General features: G+C 45.5%; 1 protein-coding gene across 1 annotated transcript in view; it reads right to left on the reverse strand.

The window, feature by feature from the left end:
• Positions 1-19014, reverse strand: part of Ephb1 (EPH receptor B1) — a 426680-nt gene that overhangs the window by 259759 nt on the left and 147907 nt on the right. The window contains exon 3 of the mRNA XM_055629751.1: positions 9452-10133. Within this exon, the coding sequence (XP_055485726.1) occupies positions 9452-10133 (682 nt within the window). The remainder of the gene's footprint in view (positions 1-9451; positions 10134-19014) is intronic.

Here is a 19014-nt window from a genome sequence, read left to right on the forward strand (position 1 = left end):
AAGTCAGCAGGCTTTTCAAGCATACACCATTAAGGCATTCATCTTTACCTTAGTCATTTTTATTGTGTGTGCGTGCTGGAGTGCCCAGGTGACAGAGCCTGTGTGAAAGTCAGGGACAACTTTCTGGAGTCTGTTTCTCTTCTTCCACCCTGTGATTACAGAAGATTGAACTCAGGTCTTCCAGCAGGTATTTTTACCGGCTGAGCCGTGTTGGTATTGCTGGTCCCAGGCTGGAGCCTTGACCTATTATTTGCATCTATTGTTTTTCTTTACAACAATAATGTGTTTACTTTAAAACAGTGAGTACATACACTCTTTTTGAAAGGTGTGTTGAGAAAAAAGGAAGGAGGAAGGAAGGGACATTAGAAATAAGAAGAAAGGAGAAGGAGGCAGGGGAAAGAGGGAGACTGAGACAAGAAAGAGAGGAAGTTAGGACTTCCTTAGTCTAGAGAGAAAGATACTGCCCTGTCCCTGCTGCAGACATTCACTGTCTAGGAAATGCCAGAATTGGTGCTTGTAAGGCATGTGTCAGATGCAGGGGACATAGAAGACTGGCAACGAGCACATGCAGGTAGGTAACCATGCAAAACAAGAAGGACAGGACAGAGGACAGGGGAAAGCAACAGAGACCAGGAGGGAGCAGACTCCAGAATGTCCAAGCACACAGCCAGCTCCATGCTGTGATCTAGCAGCAAGCCAGGGAGAGTCTCAGCAATTTATGGAACTTCCCAAGGTTCACCCAGCCCTCACAGAGAGACAAATTCACATCAAAACGAAAGTGGGATCCCATTTTTTACCTACCAGACTGGCAAAGATAAAAATGATTAATATTATCTTGGCAGAGGTATAGGGAACAAGAACTAACACACTGCTGGGGGGGGGAGGTACAAAAAAAGTTTGGGGTAGAATGTCTTTGAGGGAGCACAATTTGGTAATATCTATCAAAATTAAAAATGCATATGCTTTGACTCAGCAATTTTTACTTCAGAGAATTTGCTGCATTCTTAGCTCCTAGAAAAGTGCTTGGCACAAAAAAAATCCCTCAATAAATATTCATTGAGTAAATTAATTAATGAATTTATCTTGCTGATGTACTCACATATTAGTTCAAAGATTAATACGCAAGGGTATCTATGCCAGCGTTGTTCAGAAATGGCAAGAGATAGGGGAAAATAAATCCATGGATTTGAAGAACCAGTTAAATAAATAAAGTTGTCATGAAATAATAACAATCAGCACAAACCAGTTTTAACTTTCATTGGGAAGTAGGAAGTAAACTGGAGACCAGGTACAAGGTCCTTTGTCAAGTCCCCATGTGAGTGGGCCAAGGGTTTATCTGAATCCTAAGTGAACAAACCTCACATCTCCTCTTCAAGAGAAATGTTAAACTTCAATAGTAAGAAAGGCCACAGGGGTACGGCATAAAAGGAAATTTAGCTAATAACTAGAAGAGCTATATTGGCGAAGAAGAAATCTGCATAAAAGTTTTACGCCAAGAAAGAAAGGCTCAACGATGAACCAGGCAGTCCTGGGGACAGTGAGGAGTTCTATCCCTGGAGGAAATGAGATGGAATGGGCGGGGGTGGTTAAGCTTGGAGCCCTGATCTAGCCAGGAAGGATTCCTGTCTAGATATTTCTCCAGACCGACACTCCACTTGTGGCACCAACATCCTCTGGCCACTGAAGCTCTGGAATTAAACCTGCTAGATCTGAGAATATAAGCGTGAACGGCCCAGCTGCCACCAGCATCCAGCGAGTTTCTGAAAACAACATGAAGATGACCCATCCCATTTGACTTAAAACTCCAACAAGAACAGGAAGGCCAGAAATACTGATGAGGCCTGCAGATGACAGAAGCAGAACTTACACCTGAAGACGGTGTGACTGAGCTCTGACAAGAACCACAAGCTGCTACTGGAAGCCCTGGGTCAGTGAGCTACCCCAACAGTTCAGGATCAACCAGAAACCAAAGGCTGGTTTCCTGTCCATCTTCTAATGAAAACCTCCAGACTACACTAGGTCCTGAAAGTCTTCTATCATTCCAAGAAGCTCCTGAGGTGACCTGTGGAACCTCCAACCTCTGCAGCCTGCTTCAGGTTTCTTAATTTCCTCCCCAGCCCGACATGATGAGATGAGGCTAGTCCACTTGAAGGTATGTGGACACAGCCTTCAGCAGGCTGAGTAAGTACCTAGGAAGCAAAATGCTCTCTGTTACCCAACAGCTTCTAGAACCCAATGCAAAACTTGCCATAGTCTTCTGTATTAAATTACATCTCAGAAGGAATGATGTGCCCCACATCACCACACAGCGGTTAAACTGGAGTTTCAACTGCTTTAGCTAGCTGATAATCTTGGCTGTTATTCCAGCCAGCAAGGAGAATACATACAGGCAAGAGCTGTCTCTAGGGAAAGGTCAAGATTACTCCTCTCAATGTCCCTTTCAAAGCCCTAACGGCAAAGTAAGGCTTGCTCTGGGTGGCTTGCCAGTGTCCTTTGCCGCAGCCCTAGTATGGCTTCCCAGTTGTCCTCATCCCACTGCACTGAGGAAGATCCAGGAGCATCATCACGGCTCTGTCAACACAGTTGTCAGTGGCAACAGGAAGTAAAACCAAAAGTAGACTCATTGAGCTCCCTGGGGCCCAGAACCAAAAGACACAGGCAGGCTTGGATTCAGAGTGAGTGTCTTCTCAGTGACTCCCCTCTGTTCAAGGAAGTTTGTGCTCAGAACCCGCAGAAAGAGACCTCCAAGCAATGGGAGAGAGAGCAAAGGGGTACTATTACTTAAAAAATATCCCTCCAAAATCCAAGTGTTACAGAGCAGCTATATTAAGAGCTGGGCCCTTAAAAGGGTGATTAAATTATGAAGTCTCCTATCCTATGAATGGGACTAAGGCATCTGTTAAGAAGTTATCAGCATTAGGACAGCTCCTCCACCTCTCTGCCATGTAGGGTGCACTGTGGCCCTCCTGTGCAGAAGATGCAATCCTCACTGCAGAACTGAACCCACCAAAGACTTGGACTTGGGCTCCCTTACCTCCCAAACTGTAGGAAGTGAGTTTGAGCCACTTCCTCTGCTGTGGCATTCTGCCGTGGCAGCTCCAGAGGACTAAGATACTGTGACATTCTGCTGCAGCAGGCCTGGCAGATTAGGATGCTTTAGTGTGGCTGAGCTGAAACACAGCCCTTGAGGAGTCCTTGATACACCCCAGAAAGTCACATCTGGACTCCACCATGTCCCCTCCCCACTTTCTCTGACGAAAGGCCTTAGGCCAGGAATCTGAGGTCACCCTCCAAAGCCCGTGTATGACTTAGATGGTTTGCAAAGGGTTTTCATGCTCTCTGGAGAGAGGGGCTGAGTCCAGCCAGATGAAGACAAACCCCCCTCCCCCCAAAAATTCCTGGGCAGTTGCATGGTGCAGAATTAGGTAAGGACATCCAAGAACCACAAGCAAAACCAAAGTCAGTTGAGGGGCTCAATACACCTGAAACATATATCTAAGAATAGTTAACTTCAGCCTAGTCTAGTCTCAGAACCAAAGGCATATGGTAGCACATCAAGACCTGAGTTTGAATCCCATGGCCAACAGTCATTGGCTAGTCCTCTCTGTGAACATATCCCATCCATGCCACTCATTCGTTCAGTTTCAAATCTCATAGGTTTTCATGAGCAGATGACAGGGCAGTCAACGGCCCCTTTCAGGCCCCCGCTGGACTCCCGCCTCAGAGATATTTCTACTACTAACATCACGTACTAAGTCACGGATGACCGGCCTTAAGGCAAAATACAGACTTGCTCCTCAACAGCTCTCCCACCTGAAGGGTGGTATTGCTCAGTGGTGTGGGACTACTCTGTAATAGACGTGACTGGTCAACAACAGTAGCGTGTGGGGCTTCTCAAGACAGAAGGGGAAGTACAGAACCTAAGGGGATTCGGATCCCCTGACATTTGCATCCTGTGTTGCCTTTGGAGCCCAACATGTTGGAGGCTGTGCGGCAAAGGGGCATTCTTCCAGCTCCACTCTCACTGTTGTTCATGGTGTCACAGTCCATTACACCCAGCCAATTACATATGACGCCTCCCTGGAGGGCACCGGGCAGGGCCACTGCAGGGAGCAGAGGAGACCCCAGGTGGTTTCTAAATGAAGGAGCCTATTGGGAAATCCTATTATGCAGCTCATCTTACAGGGCTGTGGTGTTAATGACCTTGGCCTCCCTTGGCCCTGGTCTCCCTGGTGCTTGAGGGGTGGCCATCTGGGCTGTGGACTTCATCTCACCAGCTGAGTGCTGGTGGGCCGGGAGTGGGGTGGGGTGGGGTGGGGTGGTAGTGCTCCTCGGTGCCCTTGAGTGTGGCTGCCAGCACAGTGGCCTGACTCATGTGCACATACGTGGGAACACATATGCAGGCGGACATACACTGCTCCCGGGGGCCTCCTGCAAGAGGAACTGGCAGGAGGGATTGGCAGGGAGCCCAAAGCTAAGGCCAACAACCATAAGGGGGAGGGGAATAGGCCTGGAAACCTCTTTTGAACTAAATTAGACACATTTTTCTCCACCTTCACATCCTGCAGATTTTTCATCTCAACTCCCCTAGGCTTATAAAGTGGCTCATCTCAGCAGCTCGGGTTGACAGAGGCATCGAAACTGCTGAAAGGTTCAAAGTGTCCCTTGGGTTTCCTGCACGGTGGAATTTATATGTAGGTAGAAAATTACCAAAGGAAAAAGGTCTCCACGTGGTACGTGTGGCTGGGGTTAAAGACACAGCCACCCTAGGAAAGGAGACCCTTTGGGAGATATTCAGGCAAGTGTCTACAACAGCTAGGGTTGCCAGCTCCGAGACATGCTTCCATAAGGAGGTTGGGAGCCAGAGAGGCATGGAACTGAGCATTGCTCTATGCTCCAGGACATTCAGAGGTCCTGTCAGCATCCATGGCTCGATTGGGGATGGCTGGGATTGAGGGTTCCCTGGAAAAGCTGCAAGGCTTCCCAAGCCCTCTAAGCCTCAACACTAGTTTCAACCCTGAGAAGAAAACAGGAGTTTTAAAGGTGTGGCTCTGTCTGCTGCCAAGAGTATTCTTGGGCGTTCTGGTACCAAGTGGCTGGTGCTGGCCCTCTGCAGTAATGGCTATTTTCTTTTCTGTAACTTCTGGGCTGTCAGCTTCCTGCCCTTCTCTCGCTTACTCAGAACTCCTCCGGGGCTTCCGACCAGCTGGAATACCCAGTCAACTAGCCTCTGGCCTGTAGCCCAGTCTCCTAAGGTTAGAATCCTTCTCTGGGCACCTTCTGTCATAGGTCAAGGCACCTGGGACAGTCAGGAATACAGGCAAAAAGAGACGATAGGCCCGAAGCTCATGAGGCAGATCCTTCTGGAAGCTTTGGGAAGTGTTGGCAACATCAGCCCTTCTGAGAGCACTCAAGGGAGGAACATAAACCCCAGCTAGGACCTGGAGAAGCCATGGACACCCAGAAGGTATGCTACAGCCTGATGCTTTGACAGAAAAATGAGAAGCCTGCTCCTGGTAAGGAAGATTGTCCATTCCAGTCCTGATTAGTTTTTGTTAACTTGAGGCAAGAATCTCAATCGAGGAACTGCCTCCTTTAGATCGGCCTGTAGGCAAGTCTGTAGGGGCATCTCCTTGATTAATGATTGACATGGGAGGACATGATGTACCATCCCTGAACTGGTGGTCTTGGTTTGCATAAGAAAAAAGGCAGAGCAAGTCCTGGGGAGAGAGCCAGTAAGCAGCAATTCCACCATGACCTCTGCTTCAGTTCTTGCCTCCAAGATCCTGCCCCGTTTGAGTTTCTACTCTGACTTTCCTCTCTGGTGGATTGTAAGCGTGAGTTGTAAGCTGAAATATAACTCCCCTCCCAGTTGTTTTTGGTCCTGGTGTTTTGTCACAGCACCAGGAACCCTGACTAAGACACAGCCCCGCCATCTTCCCCTTAGGCTATAATAGTATTTATGATACTATTTATTATAATAGTAACTGATAATAGTATTTTAAGGACTTGCTCAGCACCAGCTCATGGCCAGCCTAGCACAGTAAGAGCGAGGCTGCATGGCGCCCACACAGAGACTCACTTCACCGCCAGCGTTAGCAGGAGGAATGTGGCACAGAGAGAGAGAACGCAGTGCTTTCTTAATCCCCTAAGCTATGAGCACATGACCTGAAGTAGAAACTGACAAGCCATCTTCCAAGTAATTAATATTTTATATTGACTGACACGTGATAAGGTCAGAGTCAGTGGTGGGATCAACATGCCCACACGCTTCTGCCCGGTGGGCCTCGCCTGTGTGTGCATACAGAAAGGATGAGTCAGAGGCAGGCCTTCAGCCACAGAACCCTCTAGAATGCTTCTCAACCTTCCGAATGCTGTGTCCTTTTAATATAGTTCCTCCTGTTGTGGTGACCCCCTTCCCAGGCATAAAATTACTTTCATTGCTACTTCATAGCTGTAATTTTGCTGCTGTTACGAATTGCCATGTAAATATCTGTGTTTTCTAACTTAGACAACTCCTATGAAAGAGTTGTTTGACCTTTGACCCCCCCAGCTTGAGAACCACTGCTGTAGAAAGTGTGTGAGCCGCAGGCTAACCCACAAACCCAACCACCTCGCCTCTGCCTGATGTCCCCACCATCCTCCTCTCACATCCTTTCTCTCCACAGCCAAGAACAGCTCCGGGCCAGGACTGCTCTTGGCTGCCTGGGCTGCCTAATTGGTCTCCAGGTGACTCTGCACAACCCAGTGACTGGTCCCCAAGAATTTGGCAGATACATGGGTTTAGCAGATGGAAAGTGAAAGCAAGAGAATATGGTTCCTTGCCCATCATAACTCCTTTAAAAAATAAAGTAACCAGAAAGCAGAAAGGATTCTGTTTCTACAGCCACTGTATAGATTCTATATATTCGAAGTCTCAGATGCAAATACCCAGGTGGTGGCAGCAGGGAATTGGCACATGGTGAGTGCCACACTGCTATCAGGCTCCTTCCTCCACCTCCTCTACCCACCCACAGTGAGATTCAAGCAAGATTCATAGGCTGTGTCAGGACAGAATGGCTGTTGGAGGGACCTCCATTGCTTTCCACCTGCAGTCTCCACCGTTCACCATTCTCCCTGATCCTTTTCTCATGAGTGCTGAGGGTTTGAGGTAGCCACCCCAGAACTGATATGAAGGACCCCCAGTGACCTACTTGACAGCATAAAAGGCTCACATAATGTGGCTGGAGGCTTCCCCTTGCAAACCTGGCACAGGGACCAACCTCAAGTCTGTGCAAACACTTCATATCTCAAGGGGGTATAACAACCTTCTGAAACCTCCATCTGTACAGGGGTTGGGTCCCTCATTTCCCAGGCATCCCCCCTCCTCCTGTGAATCCTGGACAGAGAAATCTGGTTCGACCATCAGAATATCGGTAGCAGCAATTGAGGGGATATAAATTTCGAGCTCCGAAGACAGGTGAAAGGCTTCCCTCTCCATCTCCAAGACTTAGCCAGCCTGTGGAGCCAAAGAAAGCATACTATGCCACAAGAATATAGCTGCCTGTGCAGCGAGGATGCCCGTATCCCCTTTCCTCCATCCTCCAATGAGTTTACAATAAGTGGTTACATGTAAAATCTGCCATGTTGACAACAGTCAGAGATTAGTAACATCCAGGAAAGCCCACAAGGATGGTTTGGGCCAGGCAGGAAGAATGAAAAGAAACAACTTGAATTTACATATTTGTCCCCATGGGCCCTCCCAGAACAACCATGAGAGGTGACTGACAAGCAGTGTGGACAGCAGAGCCCCCCAAAAGAGTAACGTTCCAATTAGTCCAAAGAAATGCGAGCCTGTTTCCCAGAGTCCCAATTAAATCAGAACCAATCAATGCTTGCTCCCATCCTTGCCATTCTGCTCAGGAAATAATGAGAAAAATGAGAGGGCCCCAGCCAGCAACTTCGGTGTGGCAGCCCTTTGAAGCCAGAGAAATTGCACCCCAGCATGGTTTGCAAGCAAGCCCAGTAGCCGCTGCACCTGCGCCTTTAAGACAGCACAGTGTCTTGGTCCCCACTCAGACCCTGAAGAATGCCAAAAAGGGTGCCCCCACCCCACCCCCAACCTGTGGGACACAGAGGAGCTCTGTGGGACCAGACTCGGCTGGTCCTAAAACTGTCTGCGTTGATTCATCGCTGGATCTGGCGTGCTCTCCCCTCTGTTTCCACGCCATCCATCATGGGTCCCAGAACCAAGAAATCCAATAAAGACACAAAGGCACAGCTCTGTGTTCCCAGCAGGCCCCAGAAAGGCTGTGTGAAGGCCCCAGCCCAGGCAATTAGCTGAATCCATGGGATCGCGTGCTGATAGGCTTTCAAAGTCCCTTGCCAGGCATTTCACAGGCAGGTGTTTGGGGAAGGAGGGAAGAAAACAGACAGGGGCTGGCCTGGTGCTCCAGCAGTGCCAAGGTATAAAGAGGAGGGCACTTTGAGGAGGCTTGTGATGGAAAAAAGAACTAATTTTGCTCCCAAACTGCAAAAGAGAGGGGGTAACCCTTCAGTCACATTACAACAAAAATGATCATTTTTTCCAGGCATTTTTTTTTATATAAACAATCCAAACTTCTTGAAGGTCATAGATTTAATAATGGAACTCACCTCCTCTTCCCCAGTCTGGGTCACCCTATATTCATTTCCAATGACTTAAACAAGGCAGGAGATATAGAGCTTCCATTCACTCCCAGACCAAACTGGAACCACATATTGAAAGGGAATGTAGGGCTCAGAGATCTACTGTGAGCTGAACGTGTGATACCTCAAACCTGCAATCTGCAGAGCTTGCATCAGTCTTTCCCACTCAGAAGCAGAGGTGCCTCCACACATGGAACTTTCCTAGCCCTGTCCCAGTAGCTTCATCTCCTTCCAGGGCCTGGCATTGAGCCTCTGGAGAAAGACAGCCAAGACAGAGGGCTTTGAGCTAATGAGGTACATGGCTTCAGTACCAAGTTCAGTGCTGTGGGAGCTGGAGTGAAATGAACTAAAATATTTTCCAAATTCAGTCACTTCTCAATTACCCTTGAGTGAACTGTCCATGACAACCCAAATACTCCACGCACCCCAGAGTTGGAGACTGATGAAAGAGGCATAGTGTGTGTGTGTGTGTGAGAGAGAGAGAGAGAGAGAGAGAGAGAGATAAAAAGAGAATTTTGTCCCAAAACTAAATATAAGTAAGTGATTATTGAATAAATTCTCACTGTTCAGAATTTTTCCCATTCCTTCCTCCACATGTGCATACAGTTGGTTACATGGGAAAATCATCGGGCATAGCACTGGGGAGGAGGTCCTGCTGAAGTCTATTATAAGCCAGGAGGCTCTCTCTTTTCCCCGAATGACCCAAAACTAGAAGTTGGAAAGTCACGAGCTTTTATCTCCCCCAGTGGGATAAAAGCAGGTATCCAAGGAGCCCCAGGCTTACCCTTGCAGGCCACGCTGTTCTCCGGCTCATAGCCAGGCTTACAGGTGCAGCGCCCAATGGGCACCATCCACTCTCCGTCCCCGTTGCAGTAGAGCTTTATGGGCACATCCACTTCTTCCGCATTAGGGATGCAGGTGCCCCGAGCAATCACCAGAGACGTGCTCTCTGCTCCTGTCATGGTTTCCGGGAACACTGCAAAATTTTGCACGATGCTGGGACACTTTTTGAAGAAGACACGGACAGAAAGGAGAGACATACAGGCTCCATAATCCTGGAAGGCAAGGTAAAAACCATTCCTAGTAAGAGGCCCAAAGCTCCTGACTTCTGTGTTGACCTTCATCAACCTTCCCCCAAAATCCACCTGGGAGAAGCTCTCGTCTGCAGCAATGGTGTCGACTTTGAGGTAGGGGGCTTCAGACCAGAAGGCTGACTTCTTAGTGGCAATGACAGAGTCAGTCTCATAGTAGTACAAGTTGAAGGTCTCCTTACAGGAGCCCGGAACATTTGGGAGGCTGCTGCAGTCCCTCACAGTGAAGCGCATCTCTGTGTAGATGCGGTGGGCACCCCGTCTGTTGATAAAGGTGGTGAGCAGCCAGTTGTTCTGGTTGGGTTCGAAGACGTTGCACACCTGGTAAGTACGGATGGTGTTCAGGTTTTCATCGTAGCCACTGACTTCTTCCCACTGTCCCATGGAGGCCACAGGCACACACATGTAAAATCAGAAAGGAGAGAGTGATAAGACAAAAAGAGGCAATATGGAGGAGAATCCCAGAGCTTGGAGGGGCTTTAAAAGCTCACCAGTCCCACTGCTCCACTTAACAAATGAGCTCATATAACCATGTCTGCATTTGAAAGACTTCCTGATATTGCAGAGTCACAGTTCTCTATAATCCACCAAATAAAACTGATTTAATTATAGAAAACATTCTTTCATCAAATTTGGAAATCTCATGCTGCAACTATTCCTTATTGTGCCTCATTGAGGGTAGACACTATACTCTTCACTGCCAACTGCCTCCGCTTTATGAACTAGAGATCCAGTTATAAAAGGTCTCCACAATGGACATCACCATCTGTGAGCCTAATACTTCTATTGTGGCAAAACCTCCTGTAAAGCACACAAAGAGAAACTTTTTGTTGTTGTTTTGCTTTGTTCTTTAGTTTCTCAACAAACTTAGATTCTGAGAACTTTTTTTGTATTAGAACAGCAATCCTTTTGAAAGACCTAGACTGTAAGACTGTATCGAGGCTGCTAAGAGATAGTCTTGAGGAGGTTACTTCAGCTCTGTTGTGTGGAAACTTCAAGCTGAGGTGTGATGGAGGAGCAAGGTTGGAGTATGGCACTTAGAAAGGAAGGAGCATTGCTTCTTCTGGGAGAGACAACCATGATTTATATTGGAAAAGAGAACTCATTTCAGAATCTTTATGCATCAGAGGAAAATCAGGGAACAGCATGTTTACATCATGTCCTTTAAGATTTCCACAACTAAGTTCAGTTATCTCTAATTCTTAACTAATAAAACATCATGTAATTCTTCCATGGTACAAGGCTATAGAAGAAGGTGTTTGAGAGAGATAGTGCTTTAAAGAGCCTAAAATCTTCTAGAGGGTAACTTCTACAACAGGTAATTTGAGGAACTTGATAATGGAAGGAATCTTTCCCACCTTAGGCTACAAAGTAAGACACATAGTATCAAGAGTAGAGGGGACAATAGGAGGACATCTAGAGAGATGACCTACATATCCATGGGCTATGTATGCTGCTGGGCTCTCTCAGCCCTCCAATTCCTGCTCCAGCCAGAGTGTCTGGTGAGTTCCTTCCAGGAACCCTTGTGGACCAAAGGTCCAACTTTATTTGGTGCCTAGATATAATCTCAGCCCTCCCATAAAGCACCCTATCTATTACTTGCTTTGCACTATCCCTCTCTCTCCATCACTCTGGTGTGCCTGCTCTCTCTCTCCTCTCTCTTTCTCATAGCATAGTCTGATCTTGAAGCATGTAGCCCCTCTTGCTGCTACACTCCCCAAAGATATTATAGGCAACTGCCACGACAGCTGTTTATGCAGTGTGAGAGATTGAACTCTGGGCTTTGTGCATGCTAGGCAAAGCACTCTGCTAACTGAGCTACATTCCCAGATCCTTGTAACCACTCTTTGGCCCCCAATACCTCTTCTTGCTCAACTTGTAATGCTGAGACTTTAACATTGCCAAAGTAGCAAGTGGCTTCCACCTCCAAGCTTCATCCTTATGCTGTGCATTTGACCTAGGATGCCTTTCTGGTCTTTTCTAGAGTAAGTGAAATTCTGAAAAAAACTCCTAGCTTCCAGCTCATACTACCCAGACTGGACAGCATGCCCCATCCTGCCACTTGCTGTGCCCTTTCTTCACCTGTAAGAATTTAGATACACGGACACTGAAGCATCCCAACCTACTAGTGGTTGGGTGGGTGTCCCCAAAGAACCATAGCATATAAGGGACATTCAACATCTGGACACAGCATCAAAACAGATACTGTGTACACATGAGGATGTGCCTGTTCCCATGCCCAGTGGCAGGACCAGCTGAGCAAAAGCTCTGCCCCATAGCTTGTGTGGTCTATAAATCCACACTGTCAGACCCCACCTGGGTTTTGCTTAATTTCTTATTGATCTCTGGATGTAGAGCAGCCACTTTTTCCCCCGTCTTAAAGACTGTGTTATGTTCTATTTAAATGTGTTTGTAGAAGTTTTGTTCTGCTTGACTGGGTTTTGGAAACCAGAAAGCAAATAGATGAAGGAGAAGTTACTGAAAGCATTTCAGATGGCTTTTGGGCCCCCCTCCCTTCACAGAGCCACTCTGAAACATTTCCCCTGCTGTCCTGACTAGACTTTGGAAGGAGAGGCAGCTTTCTTTTAATATTCTGCTATTGTTTAAACCCAGCAGGTCTCCAGATCCATTGTTCTAGCAGTATCTCAGCCGAGAGGCTGCTGTCCCTGGTTTGATGCCCAGGCGAGGCATGTGACCCCACGCAGGGCAGAGGTCTGCTCACTGCACCCCACACTAATACAGCTCTGCCTGGGAAAGAAAGCCCAACCTACTAGGTTCACCTGAGCACCAAGCTCACCTGAGTGCCAAGGCCATTACCATTGACAGTCCTGAAATAAACAGAATGAGACACAGCAGAGCTGGGATATGGAGAACATTCATCTTTGAAAATGGCACTGATTAGCGTTGTAAGACCCAACAGAGGTAATCGTTTCAGACATTAACCTCTCTGGGCCTCAGTTTTCTCATCTGTAAAATGAGGAATCACACTGGGTGACCTCAAGTTGTAAAATTCTACAGATCTAATTGAGTCCATGACAGTTCCTGAGGGAGCGATCAAATCAAATTAGAGGGGATAGAGCTATATATTCAAAAGGAAAGAGTAGAAAGAAATGGAGAGAAAGGAAAATAGCTCCCTGTGGTTTGAGGGGAAAGGAGACTACAGCTACAGAGCCATGCATTAATTTCTCTCCTGCTTCCATTCTTCCCCTGTCAGCTGGTGCTGTGGGGGTGGGGAAAGGAAGAGAGAAGACAGGATTGGAGGAGAGACAAATGCCTTCCAGGATAAGTAGCAGTTATGATGGGGAGGGCCTGAAAGAAAGAGAAGATTTTGGTTCATGAGACAGACTAGGATGGGCTGGCATTCCCAGCAGGGAGGAACAAACGCTGTTATTTGTTGATGATATGCGGCATCAGTCTCATTGCTTTATTGCGAAACCTCACTCATTCATCAGTGGGAAATGTTTTCTAAACACCAGCTTTATGCCAGGCATTCCATTAGCCACCGGGGATACAGCAATGCAAAGCTCAGGATCGAGAAACAGGAACAGAAATTAGTACACTATCAAAATAACTAAATAACTACAATTGTGCTAATTAATGGGAGGTGATAAGGTGCCAAGAAAAGGGATGTATACAAAAATGCAGGAAAGTGTCTCTAAGGAGTCTCCAAGTGGTTAGGGTAGAAAGGAGCTGGCCTGGAGAAGTGTGAATATCCTAGGGGCAGAAATGGGCAGACAAATAGAAAAGCCCTGAGGTAGAAAAATAAGCAAGCTGGTGTCATTCAGGGATGAAGTTCATGTGACCAAGAGTCTTACAAAGCTGGAAATAGTAGGAATGGTAGGAATAAATTTGAGGGAAGGCAGGACATGAGAGCATTGAGTTTCAACCTTAGTACAGAAAACATGTACTAGAGAGGAAGCACACAGGTGTCTAAGGTTCAATGTTTACAAGATGTCTCAAAATAGGGAATAGGCTGGAAGGAGGCTTAAGTGCTTGGAGGAGCAACTGGAGATCACTGACATCCAGGGATGAAAGGTGGTCAGATCAGGGGAGGAGATCTGTGGAGATGAAAGAGAAATTTGGGGGGAGATTTTCACTGATGGTGGATAGACCAGACCCAAGGGTTCATGTGTCCATGAATGTCTTTTCACACTATTTTTGAACATCCCAGATCTTTAGAAATGCTGGTTTCCCTTTGCCTTTCCTTTAAAAACCCTGAAGTGTCTATGGATCTTGGATAGTCTGCTGAAGAGATACTCAGTTTCCCTTTCAGGACTAATTTTGTTGCCTGAACCTGTACTGCCCAAGAGCAGACTTACAAAATTTCTCTATTCAGTGGCTACTTCCCAGCATCCACTCCTAAGGCCCTCCTGTGTTTTACCCTCTTTTTCTCTCCTCCTACTAAACAGCAGCAAAGTACCATGGGAGGCTTACCAGGCTGACAAGATATTAAAGATATGCAGTGTCAAGTCTTTCGTAAAGAAGTGGCTGAGAGGATACCAGAAAATGGAAATTGATAACATCTTTTTTTAATTTGATGCAGTTGCTTCTCCCAACAATTTTTAATGTTAACCTAAACTCAAATCAGTAGGAAGAGGATAATTCAAAATTTTGAATAACTGGGTAACCATCTGGAAAAAAAAAAAACATAGCTTACCAATCCTCTATCCATTACTTCAGAGTAAATTACCAATAAATCAGAGTTAAACATTAAAAACAAACCATAAAAATATCAAAAGAAACCACAGGGACAATTTCTCTACACTAATCATGACACAAAACTCAAGAGGCCAGATAAATTCAACTTCACCAATATTCTTCACTTTTTAAATGGGCATGATGGAAACCATTAAATGCAAAGAGAAAAGAAATAGAGAAAACTTGATGAAGAAAACACTCAAGATGATTTATAATGTATCATTAATAACACATTATTTCCCCTTAATACACAAAAAGCTTATATGTCAGTAATAAAACAGAGATACAGGCAAACAATATCAAGAAACATCTCACTGAGATGGAGACACACCTCTCAGTCATATGACAGTATATGGCATATGTCAGTCAGCACTACAAAAATGGTCTAGGTCATGTTTTGACCCTTTTGTTGGTGGTGGTTAAAAAATAAAAGTTTGAAGACACTACATTTGCAAAGAGATTGGAGATAAATGTGATGGTACATGGGCCGGGGAGATGGCTCAACAGTTAAGAGTCCTTACTGCTCCTGCAGAAAACCAGGATTCAGTTCTCAGAACTAATATCACGAAGCATCTATAATTCCAGTTCTAGGGGATCTGATTCTTTCTAGGGCCCCCTTGAGCACATTAACACATGTGTGTGCACATGCATTTATGCAGGCAAACACACAAACCAAAAATAAATCTTTAAGAAGAGGATACTCATGCACAGCAGGATGGAAGGCAAGTTGGCATTACTTCAAAGAAAATCTTGGTTTTACCTATCAAAAATCACAGCCACTCACAGCCTTTGACTCAGCAATTCAGCCTGGAGGACTATTCCTCAGATAGATCTTCACATATAAACTCAGATATGTTCATAGTTATTCATTCAAGCCATTATCACCGAGGTGATAATGCCATGACTCTGAGGGCTGCATGCAGTAAGCCTTCCCAGGATCTACTGATGGATCTACTCATGGAGCTTTGCACAGCCATGATGGAACAAATAGCCACTCACTGAGAATGAATTGCTCACCAACCATTATTATAAAACCCATTTGTAGATTATGGTTCCCATTTCACTGAACATCAACCTTTTTATACCCACCCCTCTCCACACCCCTCCTCTTGGACCTCTTAATTTAATTCTTTAGTGTGACTGAAGACCTTTGTTAATATCCATTAAGCGACAAATGCATAAAAAAGTCTGATGTAATGGAATATTATTTGGAACAGAAAAGGAGTAAATTACTGATACATGTTTAAACAGGAGTGAATCTCAAAAGCATACATCAATGTGCCTTAAAAGGCCACATATTATATGATTCTATACACACAATATAGTCAAAAGAGCCAAATATCTAAACATAAAAGTATGTTTTGCCTGGACCTGGGGAGTCAACTGGGAAATGACTGCAATTGAGCACTAAGAATCTTCTTTCCTGGGTTGATAGGAATGTTCTAAGATGGGAGTATGATGATCACAAACTTTGCAAAGTTACTAAGGTAATTTAATTATATGCCTAAAATGAGAACATCTGTGGCATATGAATAAATATGTCATATAGTTTAAAAACAAACTCTATTCTCTCATGCAGTTGATACCACAGCTCCCCAACAACGCAGATTTGGACTGTGTCATCTCACAAATACCACGTCCACAACAGCCCATGCCTCTATTCACTCTATCCCCTGTACTCAGAATGCCCTTCTCAATCCTTTTTCCATCTATACCCCGGCTCCTTAAACAGTGAGTCACACCCTGGATGTGATGACACAAATGCATCCCCCCCCCCCACACACACACATTAGCAATAGTTAAGGACCAAAGATTAACCCCAAATCAACACGTGATGAATTCAAAATGTGTCTGGCAATGCTCAGCATACTGTGGCACACAGCCTCTCAGCTGCTTTGGCTCCGTACACACAGCATGCCCACCTCATTCTGTACATGTCACGCCAGACAAGGCCAACCAGCTCAAACACCTCCGCTCAGATCTAAGCCAATCCTACGCTCTCAACTGTGTTTTTACTGTACAGGAGAGTGTTCTGAGCTGTATTAATTAAACCGTGATGGTTTAATTAGAGAAAACAGAGACTTAATATTTTGCTACCGTCACTCCCCAGCATGTACCAAATCAGTAGATCTTTGGGTTCTATTGGGTTATGATGTTTAATTTTTAAAAGTGCTTTTTTAGTTGCTGACTTGAGTTTTATTTTTAAAAAAAAATCATTACATGAACTTGGGTTTGGGACTGGAGCAGAATTTCTTACAACTTCTGAAATGGCCTAGAACATACTTCTGCAACTTGGTACTCTGAACTTAAGTGAATCGGTGTTCTCAACATTGACGCAAATCATAAATGTTAGATGTCAATAACCTTGAAATACTGAAGAGGCTGCATCGCTGCAGTATCAAGCATTTAGCAAAAAGTTAATTCTTCATCTATAAAATATTCAAGTATGCCCATCTCATGAGTGTGCAAATTTGCATTTGTCTTTAGCAAATGCTAAGATTATAGAAATGACAAAGAGTTGTTTTAAAACTAATTTCTTTCTGATTCACTATCACTGAGTTTGGTTTGCAAACCTAATTTATTGGCCTATGCACCCAGGCTTGCATAAATTTTTCTGGGGCGAATGGTGTTGCAAGCAGAAGAAGTCTGAGAAGCCCTAATTCTAAACCAAGTGTCGAATATTTCCACAGTCTACCTTGTTTCTGTACGAACAAGTGATTTAAAATGTGGGCAAAGGCGGCATCTAGAGAGGATACAGGTGGCCACGGACACATCCCTGTTATTGGGATTAGAGACCTGAGGAGTACCTAAATGTGTTCCAAAAACAGGGTGAGATTCTTGGCTTCAGAATCTCATCCCAAGTTGAGATTTTTCCACCCTGGAGGTCAGTCAGGCCAGTCATCAGGCCAGCCATGTTTTGCCAAGGCCAAGCACAATTGGCCATTCTTGCAGAATACTATTTCTCCTAACTGGCCTCTCTCTTTCATTCCCAAAGCTGCAGTCCTAGGGACAATGCTTACAAGGCCTGTCTTGTTTCTGTTTGGTTTTGTTGTTATCGTCACTATTGTTGTCTTGTCAGAGAATAGTGGCAACAGATATGGCAAGAGATATTAGGGGCCAAGCCAAGAGAGAGCACTTACACTCACATCCAGGCCCAGAATCCATGCCCACTCCTTGGTATTGCTGCTGAAGTTCTGACAGACCCTAATGCCATCACCTATTCTGCCTTCTGCAAAACCATCTGCTCTCCTTCACTACGCAAAGCCAAAGAATGGACACCGGGCTGGACACCATTCGTGAAGGACATGATCTGTTAACAAGTGGACAGACAGGATATTCTGTAGCAGTTGCACATAAGGCAGGTGCACGGCAGGGCTGAGTTTTCCTGTCCCTCCCTCAAAGAGTCTCAGGCCTCACATCCTCCATGATGAAGTCCCCAGCTGAAATCTGGCCGATGATTAGCTTTCATAATGCTTCTCACATGGGTGAGTTTATTCCACAGAATTTAGCAGTTGGTAATACACTCTCTCCAACTACTCTTTAATTGCTTTGTGTATGTGACTCTGGTTTCTGCTACTGAGCTGTGAGCTGCTTCAGGACAAGGAATTGTGTTTTGACTGATTTATTAGTTCATTTCAACCAGCAACATCATTCTATGCGTGGAGCTTTGCAGCACTGGTGTCTTGCAATAGTGTTTTATCCCAGAATGTCTAGGATAAGCATCTCATTTTGTATCCTAGATGATCTCACCCACATGCAGGAATTCAGTTGCCATGGAGTACATCACCAATCTTACAACTCCCTAGTGCTCAGACTTGTCTAACAGGCTGCCTGCTGGACGTTACCTGCAGACACCTGGAACTCCTCTTGCTCTCTGCAACACCATATCCACACAATGTCCAATTCTTTGTGTCCAGGAAGAGCTCTGTGCTCCTCTTTCCCCACTGGTGGCATTTCTGCTTATCATGGGGGGTTAACTTCTGTTTTGTGATGCCTCTATCCAGTGTTCTCTTCCTTTCCCCTTTTCGCCATTGATTCTTCTCTCCCCTCCCAATGACTCTCCCAGCCACTCTTTTTAACTCTTCTAACCCTATGGAATTTTCTAAAACACAAATCCATCTCCTCTATGGCCATACATATAAAGAGTTGGAACAGTGTCGAGTGCCTCACTGTACTCTTAGTGACCATCCCTCAAAAAATACTAGATCTCATGGTACCAGGTAATGCCATAAAAGCTACCAAAGAAAAGAAAAAACCAATAGTCCTACACAGGTATAAAAACCTGTAAGTTACAGCAATGACTAGCACGGCATGAAAACCCTCAGGGTTCAGTGGTGGCATCCATCCCTTAGCAGTGACCAACAGCTTTCCAATTGAACTTTAAGGCCCTGCTCAGCAAGAGGGAAACATGCTTGATGCTGGAAACCTAGCCAACTACCCAGGGCAAATGAAATCATAGATCTTGGAGAAGAGCCTACAACTACCACTTTTCCAAAACAGCATAATCCCTAATTGCATTCTAAATATTTGTCTTTATACCCACAGATAAGTGTAGTCC

Source organism: Psammomys obesus, unplaced genomic scaffold (assembly GCF_907164565.1).
Source record: "Psammomys obesus unplaced genomic scaffold, mPsaObe1.curated_primary_1811, whole genome shotgun sequence".
Lineage (NCBI taxonomy): Eukaryota > Metazoa > Chordata > Mammalia > Rodentia > Muridae > Psammomys > Psammomys obesus.